This window comes from Emiliania huxleyi, assembly GCF_000372725.1.
Source record: "Emiliania huxleyi CCMP1516 unplaced genomic scaffold EMIHUscaffold_5, whole genome shotgun sequence".
In the NCBI taxonomy this organism is placed as follows: domain Eukaryota; phylum Haptophyta; order Isochrysidales; family Noelaerhabdaceae; genus Emiliania; species Emiliania huxleyi.
The window spans coordinates 271,643-288,007 of NW_005198244.1; the positions used below are offsets into that span (position 1 = coordinate 271,643).

At 66.7% G+C, this 16,365-nt stretch overlaps 3 protein-coding genes across 3 annotated transcripts; 2 read left to right on the forward strand and 1 right to left on the reverse strand.

The window, feature by feature from the left end:
- Positions 1–1,263: 1,263 nt before the first annotated feature.
- Positions 1,264–2,018, reverse strand: EMIHUDRAFT_196931 (hypothetical protein; the record flags this gene model as incomplete). The annotated part of the gene is made up of 2 exons (XM_005766914.1): positions 1,264–1,284; positions 1,419–2,018. The coding sequence occupies 2 exons, from the start codon at positions 2,016–2,018 to the stop codon at positions 1,264–1,266; spliced, it is 621 nt and encodes a 206-aa protein (XP_005766971.1).
- A 4,037-nt stretch (positions 2,019–6,055) lies between these two features.
- EMIHUDRAFT_448114 (mitochondrial 4-aminobutyrate aminotransferase) lies at positions 6,056–8,714 on the forward strand. The gene is made up of 7 exons (XM_005766915.1): positions 6,056–6,558; positions 6,630–6,962; positions 7,034–7,132; positions 7,205–7,271; positions 7,461–7,540; positions 7,748–8,059; positions 8,283–8,714. Exons 1-7 carry the CDS (start codon positions 6,130–6,132, stop codon positions 8,517–8,519), a joined length of 1,557 nt encoding a protein of 518 aa, XP_005766972.1. The 5' UTR covers positions 6,056–6,129; the 3' UTR covers positions 8,520–8,714.
- Positions 8,715–13,925: 5,211 nt separating this feature from the next.
- Positions 13,926–15,615, forward strand: EMIHUDRAFT_432489 (hypothetical protein). The gene is made up of 5 exons (XM_005766916.1): positions 13,926–14,433; positions 14,507–14,583; positions 14,870–15,038; positions 15,104–15,152; positions 15,221–15,615. Exons 1-5 carry the CDS (start codon positions 14,340–14,342, stop codon positions 15,486–15,488), a joined length of 657 nt encoding a protein of 218 aa, XP_005766973.1. The 5' UTR covers positions 13,926–14,339; the 3' UTR covers positions 15,489–15,615.
- The last annotated feature ends 750 nt before the right edge of the window (positions 15,616–16,365 follow it).

Sequence of the window (16,365 nt, forward strand, 5' to 3'; positions counted from 1 at the left end):
TTGCACCTCGGCGGCATCTCGGCTGCATCTCGGCTGCATCTCGGCTGCATCTCGGCTGCATCTCGGCTGCATCTCGGCTGCATCTCGCCTGGTCAAAGTGGCGGTCGACGGCGCCGCGAACGAAGCGCTCGACGGCCTCCCCCCGGGGCGTGTTGGTCGGAGGGGGGGGTGTGGGCACGGGATGGAAAATGGCTTGCCCCGGCTGGTCATCATCAGAAGGAGGGCTCTGGCTCTGGCCGTCGGAGGGGGCGCCTCCGCTGCCAGGGGGCACTCCGGTGGCGCCGGGCAAGGAGGAGGCGCCAGCAGGCAACGCCTCCCCCGCAGGCAAAGCATCCCCGGCAGGCAGCGACGTCCCCGAAGCTGCCGTCGCCGCTAGTGCCGCCTCCGCCTCCTCCGCCTCCGCCGTCCACGATGCGCCCGCCGATGCGGCGGAGGAGGAGGAGGACGGCGGAGGCAAGGAGGCGGCGGCGGCTCCGGCGGGCGAGGCGGCGGCTGCTGCGACCGGCTCCGCCGCCGCCGGCGCCTCCTCCTCCTCCATCGGCGACGCTTGCAAAGCCGATGGGTCCTGCGGCGCTGCCCCCTGCGCAGCAGCCCCCTGCGCCGCTTGCGCCGCTTGTCCCTGCGCCGCAGCCCCCTGCGCCGCCTGCGCCGCCGCTGCAGGCCACTGCCCCACAGCGACTGCCGGCGCAAGGACGGGCCCCTGAGCCGGTGGCGCCTGCGCCGCCACCGCCGCTGCCCAAGCCGCGACGGCCGCCGGGGATCCGGCGGCGGTGGCGACGGAGGAGGCGGGGGCGGGGGCGGAGGCGGGGGCGGGGGCGGGGGTGGTGGCGGGGGCGGCGGTGGAGGCGGAGGCGGAGGCGGAGGAGGCGGAGGCGGCGGCGGCGGCGGGAGCGGCGGCGGGGGCGGGGGCGATTGCGGCGGCGCCCTCCGGCGCGTCGGGAGGGGCTGGCTGCGCCATGCTGGCGAGCAGCATGTTTGCCGGCGCACCGCGCTGCATGTTCATGTACATGACGAGCTCGTCTTCGATCCGCCTGCACGGCTCGGCGAGTCTCGGCCGATCTCGGGATGATCTCGGGCTGATCTCGGGCTGATCTCGGGCCTGTGGTCTCCGGCTGCTTTGGGCTGCTCTCAAGCTGCTCTCAAGCTGCTCTCGAGCTGCTCTCGAGCTGCTCTCGGCTGCCCTCGCGCCTCTTGATGCTGGCGATCTCGGCCAGCTGCGGCAGCTGCCGGCCAGGCCGCGGCCTCGCCGCAGCGGCGGTCGCCTCAGGGTGAGGTGAGGGGCAGCTGAGGTCAGGGACAGGTGTGCGGGGAGGCGAGGCAGGGCCGGGGCCTCTGGGCAGGATGTGCCTCTAGGCAAGATGTGTGTGCTGCTCACGCCCCACCGCCCCTGGCACTAGACGCCCCGCCGCCCCTGGCACCCGGCGCGCCTGCTGCTCGAGGCGGCGGACGCGCTCGGAGAGGGCGCGTGTGCGGCTGCGCTGCGCCTCCTCCTCGGACACCCTGCGCTCCTCGAGCCGACGCAACCGCGCCTCGACTGCTCTGTTCGCCGCCTCGACCCGCTCGATGTGGCTGCGCAGCGCGTCCCGCTCGGTCGCCCAGCGCGCCTCGGCGCCGCGCAGCACGCGGCGGCAGAGCGCGTGCCGACACCCCGCCTCGTGTGCCTCGAGGTCCGCGTGGATGCCGCGCCAGCCGCAGCCGTCGTCGGCCGCCTCGCACACCGCCGGCCGCTGCGGGCAGCTCCGCTCGTGCGAGCGGCGCTGGCCAAAGGTGAGCTCGAGCGCGCAGTGGTCGCACCGCGAGGGCAGCGCGGCGATCGCCTGCTCCGCCGCCAGCGAACGGATCGGGTCCTCGGGCAGCGCCACGCGGCAGAGCGGGCAGCGGCGCTGCGGCAGCCCAGCGAGGCAGCCGGCGCAGTAGTAGTGGCCGCGGTGGCACTGGTGGACCTCCTCCTCGGGCGTGGCGAGGCAGATGGCGCAGTCCCACGGCGTGCGCGGCTCGACGCGAGGCCGGGTCGTCATATATCCTTTGGCCGCGTTGGGTAGCGAGGATTGGTGTAGGAAGGGGCAACCAGTACCTCAAGTATCGTAGTCTTTGTTAGTATCGAGGTCTCGTGAGTTTTGGCACTGATAAATTCGCGCGACTCGCGGCGAGCCGAGCCAGGCCACGGCGCTCGGCCTGCTGAGAGAAGACCTTCCCCGACGGCAGTGACAATTTACCCGACATCAATCGTCGACGGCAAGCTCGAGAACTGCGCCTCCAAAGTCGCCCAGATTCGCCTCTCGCGGCGCGCTGAGTTAGTATCGCCGGTGCGCCAGCCGGCTCTGCTCCACAGCAGGGCATGCCTGACTGGCTCCTGCTAGCCGTGCGTCCTGGTGGCATCCATTGCCAGCTCAGGTAGCCTCAGGAGGTCGCCTCGCGCACAACTCGGCGTCGCACAGCACCGCTCCGCGTTACTACCGAGTTAGTATCGTCGACCCACAGAGACTGCTCTTCTGTAGGTGGAGCCGACAAACGCCGGCCGGGTCGGCCCCGCCGCCCCCATCGCCGCCGCCGGGGCGGCGGCGGCCTCGGCGGGCCATCCGGCGCGCCGCGCGCCCGACGGGGAGGTGTTCACCACTCCTGGCTCCTCACCCCGCCACGCCTTCGTGCAAACGCCGTGGCACCCGCCTCAGGCGCCGCTCGGACTCGGTTGACGGCCGCCCAAGTGCTTGGCTCGTGCCCAGCCGACCGGCAGGCGATGCCCACTCGCTGCTAGGCTAATCCCGGGCTGTCAAGCGGCGGTGTGGTGCCGTGAAGGGCAGCGGTGCCAAAACTACGACTATTAGTACCGTGCGGGGGCAGTGCATTTAATTCTGTCAAAAATCGAAATGTGCTCCGTGGGACGTATTGGGCTAGGATCATACGTCCGGGAGGCCCCCCATGCGTGCCGCAACGACCCACAGTTCTGGTACCACTCTCTTCACGTTCACAGCTCTTAAGTGTGCCATAACTCCGATACCTGAGGTATGTGGTGTGAAAACCCCTATTTGGTGCGGCGGCGCAGAGTGCGCCGAATCGGCGCAGAAATCGGCGCACTTCTGCGCCGGCGCCGGCGCAGATGTGCGCCGGCGCCGGCCCACTTTTGCGCCGGTGCCGGCGCACTTTGCGCCGCCGGCGCACTTTGCGCCGCCGGCGCACTTTGCGCCGGCCGGCGCACTTTTTGCACCACATAGGGGTTGCCACCACACTGGTGCGCACTCGCTCTCTGCCGCTGCCAACGATTGAGCCCGGCCCACGTGGCGCACATTGCTCGGACCGCAGTCACTGGAGTCGGCGCCGCCGCCTCTGCTTGTTTTCCGCGGACCGAAACGCCGCCGACGAGGACACTCGCATGACGAGGACACTCGCCGACGACAGCGGCGCCTGAGGGCGTGGGCTGCACGGCCCTTCGGGGCGGCCCGCGGGGCAACGGGAGGGAGCTCTCCCGCCGTCGTGGCGCACTACATGTTCCGGCCTCTCTACAGTCGCCTTTTGGCATCTCCTCTCGCCGCCGAGTTAGACCCCGCCGCACCGACATCACCGCCAGCGCCCTTCCCAAGCACCTTCCCGGCGGGCAGCGCTCCGTAGCGGCGCTGGCGGCCCCTGCGAGCCGGCCGTCACCGCGAGTGCGTACTCGAAGGCGCGCGCGTCCCCTCCCTCCCCGGCCCGCCGCGTCCCTCTGACCACCCCTCCGCCCTCCCCCTCCCGGGCCAGGCGTGCCTCGGGGGCGTACAAAATGGGCGCGGAGCGCATACCCGGCGACGGTCTCTCTTGTGCCTGAGCGCTGCCCCCCTCTCGGGCGCTGCGAGCTGCGTCATGCGCGTCCCTTCCGCCGCTCGGCCGCGCCCCTGCCCGACTCACCCTCCGACTCGGCCGCAAGACCATAGCACCGGCACTGCTGGCGACACGCAGGACGACCGCCAAGAGCGCTGCACCAACCCCCCCTGGGGGGGGGGGGGGGCAGCGGCCCTCAAGCAGTAGCACGGCTACCGTGTGAAAGTGTGACACCCCAAAACCGTAAATAGCACGACAAAATACGTACTGGCTGGTGGATCACCATGGAGCGATCATGCACATGCGATATATGCCTTATGCGTCATGGACGATGGACGGCAGAGCTCTCTCGTCTCTCACGGAGACACAGGGACGTACACGCTAGCGTCGTGGTACACCCCTCACTAGACAGCGGTGCCGCGGTGGAGGCACCCGCGGGCCTCTCCGCCCCTTGGGCGGGAGGCGGCGGCTGCTGCGGCGGCGGCGGCTGCTGCGGCGTCGGCGGCGGCGTCGGCGGCGGCGGCGACGGCGGCGGCGGCGGTGGCGGAGGGCTCCAGGAGGGGTGCCCGCGTGGTTGGGTTGGTCGGATGGCTTTTTGCCGCGCAGAGAGGCGCTGCAGATCGGCCAGCGAGAGACTCATGAGCGTCTGGGTTGAGCGTGTGGGGCCCCAAATCTGCGCCGGCGGCGCACATCTGCGCCGGCCGGCGCAGAGTGCGCCGGCGGCACCAACCTCACGTCGCAGAGTGCGCCGGCGGCGCAAAGTGCGCCGTTTGGCGGCGCAGATCTGCGCCGGCGCCGGCGCAGATCTGCGCCGGCACCGGCGCAGAAGTGCGCCGGATCCGGCGCAGAAAACGGCGCACTTTTGCCCGCACCACATACGCGTTTTGCATGGTTTACGCGCCCCACCGCCGGCCCAGACCGCCGCCCGGCCCGCCCGTCCGCCCGCCGCTTACGGTGCCCACCCCGCGCCCCCGGAGCCCGAAAACGGGGCGCCGCGAGCTCGCAACTCCGAGTTTTCCTCGAAATCACACCACATACTGGTTGCCCCTTCCTAACCCGAGCCACGGAGGCGTGTTTTCTGGCGGCCGACCGTCAGTGCACGGAGTTGCCACTTCTCCGACGCGTTTGTTCACGGACAGCCAGGCTGGCCGCATGTTTGAGCGCTGGCCGCACTCCGAGTGAGACTCCTCGTCCCGCCAGCGCCCACAGCGGCCATGGGCAGCCACCCACGAAGGCGACTCGCGCTGGCACGTGCATGCACAGAGGGATGTTCACATACGCGGCTACACGTGTGGGCGCCTATCTAGGGGAACAACGCGCCCCATGCGTGGGCGTGTATGTCACGCGGTACGCGGCTGCGAGTGCAGCCGCCTATGTTGGCCAAGAAAGATAGGCGGCTGCACGTGTGGGCGCGAGTACCGCTATACGCGTCTGCACGTGTGGCCGCGTATCTTGGCTAAGATACGCGCCGGCACAGAATGACACGCATCAGGCCCCGCCGAGCTCGATGAACGCCAGCGGGTGAGGGCGGCTATTCTCCCCCGAGGCAGGCGAGGATACGCAGTCCCTCGTGTCGCGCGTGTAAGTCCCGGTTGCCGTGCGCGCCAGCGCGTGTGGCCGCGTACCTTAGCTAAGATACGCGCGCACGGGCGTGGGTGGGTAAAAACGGGTCACTTTGCGGGGTTTACCCGCACACACGCAGGGGAGGACCCCCCCCCCCCCGCTGGTTCTCCCAGGAATCGCAGATTTCTTTTGGTGCACGACTCCACTGAGAAAACGCCGACGCTCGTCGCCTAAAGCCCCAGCCGTGGAGCAGCGAGGGGGTGATATGGAGTACACACACGCCGACATATCGGAGACAATAGGGGGATACGTACGTACGGCGTGAAAGAGCTATCGAAAATCGACCTTGACCCAGCCGATTCCAGGGGTGGATGGGTTGGGAGCGAGGGGGCGGAAGTGTTCAGTGCGGTAGATGGTAAGCTCGAGGCGCGTGAGCCGGACCTGTGAGCCGGACCACCCCCTCTTGTTCCCTGCGTTGTTGAGCCAGGACTCAACATACTCGGGCTGTCCATCCCAAACTGTCACTCCCCTTTCTCCCGGCCGGGGCGGGGCGCGCGCGGGTGGCGGCGGGTGTGCGGGATGTCTGTGGGCCCGAGAGCGATATGCCATGTCCGCCTTGCGTTTGTTTCATAACATCGAAGGCTAAGCTCAAAAAAGAAAACGAGGATCGCCCCGAGCCCTTGCTCCCCCCCTTGCCCCCCCTCCTCCCAAGCGGCGCCAACACGATCCAGGCGTCAGGCGTTGGCGACCTTGGCGGCGTCCGAGAGTCCGCCCATGCGCCGCGTCCTCAGCAGCGCGCCTGCTGCCGAGATGATTGGAGCCGCGGTGGCGGAGAAGGCGGCGGTGCGGGCGCTCTCTGCGCGGGCCGTGTCCACAGCCGCGGCGGTGGCGACGGAGGAGGGTGGCGGCATCTCGATGAAGACCAAGGTGCCCGGTCCGGTCGGCCTGCGTCTGATGGAGCAGCACGGCCCGCAGGGCGCGAGCGGCGGTGCGATCAGCCTCTTTTGCGACTACCGCGCCTCGGACGGCTGCTACCTCGTTGACGCCGACGGGAACCGGATGCTCGACATGTTCTCGCAGATCGCGTCGCTGCCGCTCGGGTACAACCACCCGAGCCTGCTCGCCGCGCAGGCGGACCCGCTGCTCGCCACCTACTCCACCTCGCGCTGCGCCATCGGCCTGATGCCGCCGATGGAGCTGCCGGCGCCGCTCGGCGATTCGTTCCCAAGAGATGGTCAGCTGCATGAATCATCAGGATGAGGCATTGCTCCTAGGAGCTGCTCGACGAGACGTTCCTCAAGATCGCGCCCGCCGGCCTCAGCCGCGTGCAGACGATGCTCTGCGGCTCGAGCGCCAACGAGAACGTCTTCAAGGCGGCCATGTTTGCGTACCGCGCAAAGCAGCGCGCCAAGGCCGGCCGAGGTCCGACCGACTTCACTCGCGACGAGCTCGAGTCGTGCATGGTCAACCAGTCCCCCGGCTGCGCGAACGACCTCTCCATCCTCTCCTTCCGCGGGGGCTTCCACGGCCGCACCATGGCCGCCCTGACATGCACTCACTCCAAGCCGGTCCACAAGCTGGACGCGCCCGCCTTCGACTGGCCGACGGCGGGACTCTCCCGCGCTCAAGTAGGCGCCCGAGACGCGCCGAGGGGACCCGAGACTCGCCGTGGCTGTAGGCCGACTTCCCCGCTCTCCAGTACCCGCTCGAGCATCACGCGGCTGAGAATGCGGCCGAGGAGGCGCGGTGCGTGGACGGCGCACGCGCCATCTTCGAGGCCCCGCCCAGCCGCGCCGCCGCACTGCCCTCGACGACTGAGCCGAGCGGCGGGTGTTTGTGCGTGGGGTAGGCGCGGCTGGCCGAGGGCCGACCCGTCGTCGGCTTCGTCCTCGAGCCGACCCTCCGCCGTGAGGATGGTGCGCGAGGTGACGCAGAGACTGCGCTGAGATTAGGCCTCATCATCGAGCCGATCCTCTCCGAGGGGGGCGACCTGCACGCGTCGCCCTCCTTCTTCGCCTCGCTGCAGCGCCTCTGCGGCGAGCGGCGCGAGGACGGGGGGGGCGGGTCCCGAGCGGATGCCTCTCCACGGTTGCGATTGTGAAAAGGTGAGTTCGACGCCGCGTTTATCGTGGATGAGGTGCAGACGGGCGTGATGGCGAGCGGCCACATGTGGGCGCACCAGGCGGTCGGCCGGGACCCGCCGAGATCATCCGAGATCCGCCGAGATTTCACGCATGTGAGCGCCGGGCAGAACATTCGTTCTCCGAGCCCGTCCGGGTCTCCGAGTTTCTGCGAGAGCCTCCGAGAGCCTGCGAGAGTCTCCGAGTTTCTCCGAGAGAGCTAGCCTTTCTCCGAGAGAGGTAGCCCCGCGAACTCCCCGAGACTGTGCCAGGCGTGGGGCCTCCCCGAGGCGCCCGACTTTGTCGTCTTCAGCAAGAAGGCGCTGCTCGGCGGCTACTACTTCAAAGAGGCCTTCCAGCCGCCGCAGGGCCGCCACGTCCAGCGGAGGAGCGACACCGACCCGGCTTCTCACTGGCCTGGTCCCTCGCTCACTGCAGGATACCGCATCTTCAACACGTGGATGGGCGACATGACGAAGCTGCTCCTCTTCCGCGCCGTCCTCGAGGCGGCAGAGCGCGAGGGGCTGCAAGCGCGCGCTGTGAGCACCGGTGCGGCGCTGATGCGCACTCTCGAGGCCGCGAGGGAGCGCCGCCCCAGATGCTGGGGATCCACACTGCCGCCTCGCCCGCCAGCAGCCAGACGCTTGAAGCCGCCCGTGTTTGCGCGAGGGTGCGAGTGCACCGCCGCAAGCTGCTCGTGCACGCCCCCTTCTTGGCATCCACACGCTGAACCCGCACCACCCGCGCTGCGGTGGCTTAGCTCACAGCCTCACCTGTCAAGAGACGCCGTTCACACTCACGCCGTAGGAGCGGCACCCTCGCGCGGTGCGCAACTTGCGCGGCGCCGGCACCATCATCGCCTTTGATTGCGAGACGCCCGAGATGCGCGACGAGCTCGCCGCCGCGTTGCGAAACAACGGCGTGCTGGTGGGGACCAACGGCTCTCAGTCGATCCGCTTCCGGCCCGCCCTCATCTTTGGCGACGAGCACGTCGACGAGTTTGAGGGCGTGTTTGCGGCGACGCTGCGGCAGCTCGCGCTCTGAGCGGCGGCCCGACGACGACCGTCGCGCCTTCTCCAAGGGCTTGCGTGATTTTTCTTTGTCTTTGCTCTCGAGACGCGCTCTGGCTCTCGTCCTTTCGGGCCATCGCGATCTCTGTCTTCTCTCTAGGATCGCGAAAGCGTCGCGCTGTACAGTACCCGTTGTGATATATGTTTCAGCCCACTAGCACTACAAAAAGCTCTGGGCCGGCGCGGGGGCCCCCGGCCCACACCGTGCGCCGCGCAGCCGAGTGCGGAAACGGGGCTCCGGCTCTATGAGTCTCTATGAGCACCGACTTCCCGATTAAGCTAGGTTAATCAGAGGGCAGATTTGGAGAGATCTCGAGGAGTACATACAGATAGACCCTCCAACCATCAGAAAACTCCGACCTGATCGGTCGTACTGACCGCCGACAGATCACTGCAGACAGCAGACAGGCCGACGTCTGCACGCGGCCGGCCGGGCGAGAGGCTTGACACGATCCGACCCTGCGACCCTGACGCTGCTGCTCTAGCTATCAGCCATGCACTGCTGACTGCTGCCACAATGTGCGACCTGTGCTGGCCCACTTGGCGGCCTTCCCGGTCAGTGGTGAGGCGCAGTTCAGAGCTGTCGATGGCGCGATGCCGCACTGGTCCCCACATTGGTGACACGATACCACCAAGTTTGCCGGTCCAAGAGAGAGGCACCGGCGCTGTCCTGAGAAGGTGCGTGGTCCCTCTTGACTGCCCATGCGCGCGAGGCTGTGTAGGCATAGCCTCGAGAGTGCCAGCAGCCCATCCGAGGTGACGCGCATTGCGCCAGAAGCGTGCACGCAGCTGGAAGGACACCTTCCTACTGGCCGTACGATCAGGTCGTCACTGAATGCTTAATACTAAGGCCGCGAGCTATGCAGGTGATCAATTGTGCATCATGGCACGGTCAGCTGCGCCGACAGGCTGTCGCAAGGCGTGATAGCATGGCCGCAAGTACGCCGAATTCCCATGAAAACAAGTAAAAAATCGCGAAAAAAAACTCCAAAAATCGGCGCCTGCGGCGGGCCATGGGACCCCATCTCCCCCCCGCATGGACACCCTCTGGGCCCCCCGCGCCGGCCCAGAGACAAAAAGCGCGAAAGACCGTGTTTTTGCACAAAAAGAAAAACACCAGAAGACGTCTCCAAGTGTCGAGGCTCCCGTCACGATGGACGCCATATGGCATATCTCACCCGTCTTTTAAGCGCTTCATACCACCACAAAAAAGAACCCAGCACACGATTATCGCCAAAACAGCTTAAACTCCCATACAGACAGGGTCGCCCAAGACTGAAGCTCCCTACAGTAGTGGGCGAGCGTGCAGAACCGCGTTCGCTCAGAGCCCAAGCACCCCGAGCTCGTTGTCCCTTAAGCGCGCCGGTGCCGCTGGGATGCACGCGGCATACGTCCCGCACGCGGGTCCGCAGTGGCCGCCCATGTCCTCGTCGTCGCCGTCGCCGCCGCCACCCTTGGCAGCGATGGCCTTCCGCTTGTTACGGCCGGGACGGCCGCCACCACTGTGTCCTGAGACGAGATGGGCGCGACCCCCGCGGGTGTGTAGCTGTAGGGCGCGGCACTGACCTCCGATGGTCCAATGCGGACCGGACCTGGAGCTTTGACATGCGCGATGCAACAGACGTCGTCGTTGGCCTGATCAAAGACCCTTGGCGCGAGACCTGAGCAGCTTCCATGAACTTCGAGTCATGCGGCGCGTGTAGCCTGTACTCGAGCTGGACGTGTGTCATGTTGGTCAGCAGCTGGCGCGTGCGCCGCGGCGCCTCCGGCAGGCGCACCGCGGCGGGCAGCGAAAAAGGAGCACGGCACGGGCGCGTCGCACGATGGCGTGCGACAACGGTCGGCACCAAGCATCAGCACGTCGGGCGGGCAGCGACTCGCGTCGGCGGTGCTCATCGGGTTGGTGTAGAAGCCTGGCACGCCATTCTTTGCGGGGAGCAGCCGTGAGAGCATGATGCCGCACGATGATGCCGCACGTTCCATAGCCTCGCCGCCGAGCCGTCCGTGCACACGCGCGGCCGCTGACCCCTCCGCACCACGAAGCCGTTGACGATTTTGCCGTGTCGTACGTCCGCCCAATGCTTGATGTCGTTGCCGTACAAGGAGAAGACGTGTGCAATCGGTCTGCAATCACCGTCACGCACTCCATACTGGGACGTACGCACACTCCGCCTGGAAAAAAGAAACCCACTGTCCGAGAAATCCGGGGCTACCTTCACACTGCCTGTTATGACTCGGCCGATACGTTCGCTCAGGTCGGACACTTTACTGATTATCCTGACCGCCTCCTGTGAGCTGTGTGCTGTCTGTGGGTATTTTCGCGGCACCGAGCTAACTGTCTGGCTAGTTTCGGATACTCGGGTACTTGTGTGTGCATCGCGCTACTTATTTGAGACCAGGCTATAGTCAGTCTCGATGATAGTCACCAGTGAGGGAGGGCGAGACGATCGGGGGGTCCCGTACCATGCGGAATCGACCCTGTCAAGTGCTCAAGTGCTCAGGTCTCACTCACTCTCAGCGTGCAGTGCCTTCCACGTACCACGTCTTCTGCGAGATTGCGATCGCCATCAAAACATACAGATACACCGGACCGGGTCGCTGCGCTCGATCCGTTGGCCGCTGATTCGAGGCCGCCCATCTCCGCCATTGGATGCAGCCGACGCCGAGCCGAGAGAGAGCTACTTACTATTAGTACGTGTACGTCAATTAGTAAGCTAAAAGTACGTACGTACATACACAAACGCCTCGAAGGACGAAGAGCTCTCCGATCGTCGAGATAAAGCATCAACTGCGCGGAAGAAATGAAACAGCCGAGCGAGCCAAGGGAGGGATGGGAGGACGGCACGCCGCTACCAACCACACTCCACACAGGGATTTTAAGGAGAGGAATGTGGTGGTGCTACCAGTCGCCCACCCTTGGGAGTCTGCCTCTTCCATCTCTCTTCGCAGTCCCTCGTCGATTCTCGCTGCAACCCACCTACACCGGGATAATCGCACTTGGAGCACTTGGAGTGCAGTCATTAGCCTCACATCCAGGGCCGGGGAGCTAAGAAGCGCACCCAGCGGGCATCGCGGAGATTATTTTCACAAGCAGGACTTGTCGTCTAGCGACATGAAACGAACCTAGACACACAGTGCGGCGCCGGCCTTCTTCCCTTCCACAAATCGAGCGCAGTCACTAACCGAGGCATGACAGAGACAGAGATCTCGGCAAGCGTGCCATCCCATGCGCCTGCGGAGGGTGTACCAGCGGATGTGCTCGGAGTGATAGCGTCACACGCCGCCGACGCGCGGGATGTGGCCTCACTCGCATCAGCAGCCAAGGAAACGCGGGACGCGACGGCGGCTGAGCTGGAGGAGAGACGTCTGAAGCTGGTGGCACTGAGGGCGAAGCTGAGGAGTACGCTGCTGGTCGAGGAGCCGTATGCACCGGGCGCCATATGGGCTGAGACGATCGAGGAGGTGCAGCTTCGTCGGCTGAGCGATGAGCAAGAGGCGAAGGAGCAGTGGAGCGCCACATGGATGCGTGTCCTCCACTTCGACGAGCAAGCAGCGCGGCGCAAGACTGCCGGCCATGCCGTCGGCCTGGGCCACGGCTTCATGACGGTGCCGCAGGAAGTGTTGGACTACGTGGCGGAGATGGAGGCGATGAGCGAAGCGGCCTTGCGTCGCGCCGACGGGAAGCGCTATCGGAACGGCGACACGAGGCGCTTCCGCATGCGGCGGACCTTCACGTACGTGCCGACGAGTGGCGCGATCGCGTGGGACGGCGACGAGGTCGCTCAGTCAGACGAGGTGTAGAACTAGCGATTGCACTGATGTAATCCAAATTGCACAAGGGCCGCGGAAAGGTAAGCGGGCATTTCTCTGTAAGAAGGAAAACGCAACATCAACTCTCTCACCGACACACACAGGTCCAACAGGTACCAAGAAAGAGGCACAACGGGGCATCCTATGTCTCCTCTAAGAATGAAACATCGCTACTCGCCGGGCCCGCTGTAGACAAACGCGTCGCTCGACCAGTCTGGCGCGCCGCGCGGCAAGCGGCGGCCGGTGACGCCTCCGTGCGCTTTCAGTATGTCGTTGCCAGCGACCATGTTGGACGACAGCCGCTCCATCGGTGTCATCTCGTAATTGTCCTTTGCGTTCACGTCCGCGCCGTGCCGGATTAGCACTTTGATGAGCTCCGACGTGTCGCCTCCGCGGCCCATCCCACACATGTGCAGCGGCCGAGCGCCGCCAGTCATGACGAGGTTGGCGAGGCGCTTGCGTGCGCCGTTCGCTTCTGGCACGCTCTCGAGCAGCGCATCCAGCTTGCTCGCCCGTCCATCCATGATCAGCTGAGCAATGCTCGTGTAGCCACGGTTGTCGGCCGTCAGCCTCGCGTAGTCGAGGTACGGGCCGGTACGGTGGATCGGGTTGTGCGCCGGCGGCGCGAGGTTGTTCTCAGGCCACTCGTCGCCGATGAGTACCTGCGAGTGAGGTGGAGAAGTTGGGGTGGCACCCTGCTGCGATGCTTCGGTGGCGAGGGCGGAGGAGGTGCGAGAGGTGCGAGAGGTGCGAGAGGTGCGAAGGTGAGGCACTGAGGCACACCCTCCCCTCGCTGTCACGCTTCACAATGCCGCCGTACACGCCTGCTCCGACCACGTCAATTGGCAAGTTCCAGCCGATCTGGAGTGCGACGCTGTACGGAATTGGCTGCTTGTTCCAACGCATCTCCTTGGACGCGATGCCGAGGATGGATGGCAGCATTCTGCGGTAAGGCTAGGCGTGGCACCACGGCGAGTATGAGCAAGGACGCCGGCCGACTCGGACCTCTGCACGACGATCAACCAACACGATCAACCAAACACTTCGTGGACATGACGGGGAAGCTCCCTCGCGAGGTCTCGTGGCTATGTTAAAATGAACTCGGGGGGGACGGTACAAACGGGGTACACCAAAAGGCACGGGCTGCCTGCACGGCGTTCACTCGAACGCCATGCACATGGCGCGGAGCAGCCCCGGGTTGGTGTCGAACCCGAGCGGGTCCTCCTCCCAATCCCGGCGCCCACCCTCCGCGTCGTCCTGCTCATCGTGCGCTTCGAGCACCCTGCCGAGGCACAGGATCGTCCCCTTGGGAACGCCTGCCCCTCGCACGCGCGGGAACTCTCCCTCCCTGCACCGCCATCACGAACTTCTCGCGCGCCCACTTGCCGCCACGGCGGCAGTGCTGGGGCGCGCGCTCGCGCAGCTCATCGTAGAGCTCCTCGGCCCTCGCCACCTCCGCCGCCCAGCCCTCTGTGTCTGTTTTCCGTGTGTTATCTTGCAAATTTCCGTCGAATAAAGAAGAACAAAAAAGAAAACGCGCCTTGCGAGTCTTTCGATGCTATTCGTCGTACCACTCCTCCGGCCCACCGCCGCGCCAGCCCTCCGCTCACCCCCTCCCGCCGCCGCCGACTCTCTCCGCGTGTGCAACGGCGGACAGTGCGGCCAGTTTGGCGGGAGCCTCCTTCTCGACGCCGCGTCGGCGCTGGCGGGAGCGTCTCCGATCGCCGTGACCACCCAGAACTGCTGCGGCGAGTGCCCCGACGGTGTGATCGTGCGGCCGTGCAGCGCGTCGAGCTACCTGACGGTCGACGCATCCAGCCTTCAACTTGCGCTCGACGCGGCCGCAGGCGCTCTCGACGCGGCGGGCGTGAGCGTGGAGCCGGGGCTGCGCGAGGCGTTTGGTCACCACCACGCTGCGAAGGTAGAAGAGGAGCGCGCCGACGTGGCGGCCGCGCTGTCGGAGTACTCGGCGGCCATCGGCGCGATGCCGGCGTCGGTGCTCCAGCCTTGGCAGCCGCCCCTCGAGCCAGAGCCACTGCTCTGGCCAGGGACGGCTTGGCTATGCGATCAGCCGGGAGGCGGGCCGCGAGGGCGTGAGCTGCGGAAGCGGGGGCCTTCGCGTGCGCACCTTCTCGGAGGCCTTCCTCCTAGGCGCGCTGCGAGGGCTGGTGCTCCGCGAGGACAAGGAGGGCGCCGACTGGACGCTGACGCGGCCTCCGCCCAACAAGGCGCGGCCCCTGCCCCGCCGCCTCCGCCTCTAGAGCCGTCTCCACCTCCCGCCGTCGCTGTCGCTGCCTGGCGCACCGCCGCCCCTCACCACTGCCGCCCTCCCAGTCCCTCACCACTGCCGCCCTCCCAGTCCCTCACCACTGCCGCCCTCCCAGTCCCTCACCACTGCCGCCCTCCCAGTCCCTCACCACTGCCGCCCTCCCAGTCCGCCGCCCTCCACCTTCTAGTCCGCAGTTGTTCTCGCCCCCCGCGCCTCACCGCTCCCCGCCTCGCTGCCTTCGCCAGCCCGGCCCCGCGGTGCTGCGTCTGCACAGCGCCTCGGCCGGTGAAGAGGGAGGCCGGCCGACGCTTCGCGCGGAGTACGTGCTGCCGGCGGAGGGGGCGGCGGAGGGGGCGGCGGCAGAGAGCGGCATAGCGGAGCTTGTGATGGCGGACGACGGGCGGAGCTTTGAGGGCGCGCTCTGTGGGCCGGGAGGAGGGCGGGAGCTTCGCTGAGCCCTCTCGGAAGCCTCCTCGCAGGCACGCTCTGTGGACCGGGAGGCGAGGCGCGCCTCTGGCGCGGCGCCAGGTGGGGCGTCGGGCAACACGACCCTTCTCGGAATCCTCTTGTCTTCACGCGGCGCCGGGTCTGAACAGGCTGGGCGTCGGGACCGGCATGAGGCGGAAGAGGCGGGGCGCGAAGCCGCCTCAAAAGGCCGCTTGGGTGCACGACAGCTACACGCGGCGCGGTCGGCTCCTCCTCGCTGCCGGCGACGCGGCCGCCGCGCGTGCGGACGCTCTGGCCGCGATCCGGCTCTGCCCCCGCGCGGCAGACGGATGGAGTTTGCTCGCCGACGCGGCGGAGAGCGAGGGCGAGGCGGCGGCGGCGGCGGCGGAGGTGGAGTGGCTGCAGGGATGGGCGTGACGCGTCCTTTCGGGAGAGCGCGCTGGGCGGCGCGATAAAGCCGCCGCCTCCCGCACTCTGTGCTCTCCCGCTTCTTTTTTATGTGTAAGGGGTGGTATTCGGTCTTCACTTGACCTCTGGTGGCTTGAGCTGGGAGCGCTCTTTTTAAATCAATCATCGTCGAGGTAGCGGTTTACTGTTATCTGTTTAGCTCTCCTTCGCGGACCAGATCGGCCATCGGCATCGCGGATATGCGACGCCGGGCGCGGGGGCGAGCTTCTCGGATCTCGCGCAGTCGCACAACGCACCCCATTTTAGCGCGATTTCCTTATATTATTTTTGTGCTGTGAGACAATCTCTCTCGCGGCGGCCCACCAGGGCGCAGGGGCCAGCTATCTGAAAATTGTGCCCATGCCATGGGGCGAGTCAGAGCCGTGATAGCTTTGGCCGCCGGGGTTTAAACATAAAGCCGCAGGGGCGCGCCCCCCCCTGGGCCCACCCTTTAAGCCTAGGGCGGCCCCCAAACTCCGTCAGAACATCGATGTGTCGATCGCGCCCGAGCGTTCCGACGGCGTCATCCTGTGTCAGAAGTGTCAGTCTCGCGCGCCCGCCCTACCGGCTGGGTGTCTCGTAAGCCCGCGGCGGCAGCGGCGGTGCAGAGTACACGTGGCCACCCTTTTGGCGCAGCAGCCCAATCTCGGCCTTGAGCGAGTCGACCTCCCTTGCCTGCTTCGAGGAATCGTCGCTTGAGTGCTAGCGGCCGTGTGGGCTTTAGGGGCGCTTTCTGATCTGCCTCCACCTCTAGAGTAGTGTTTGCGCGCGTCCCAAGTGCCCACGATGAGGGGAGATCACTCCCTTCTCGCTACGAATTGCCTGCTTCTTGACTCTGCCGACGAGC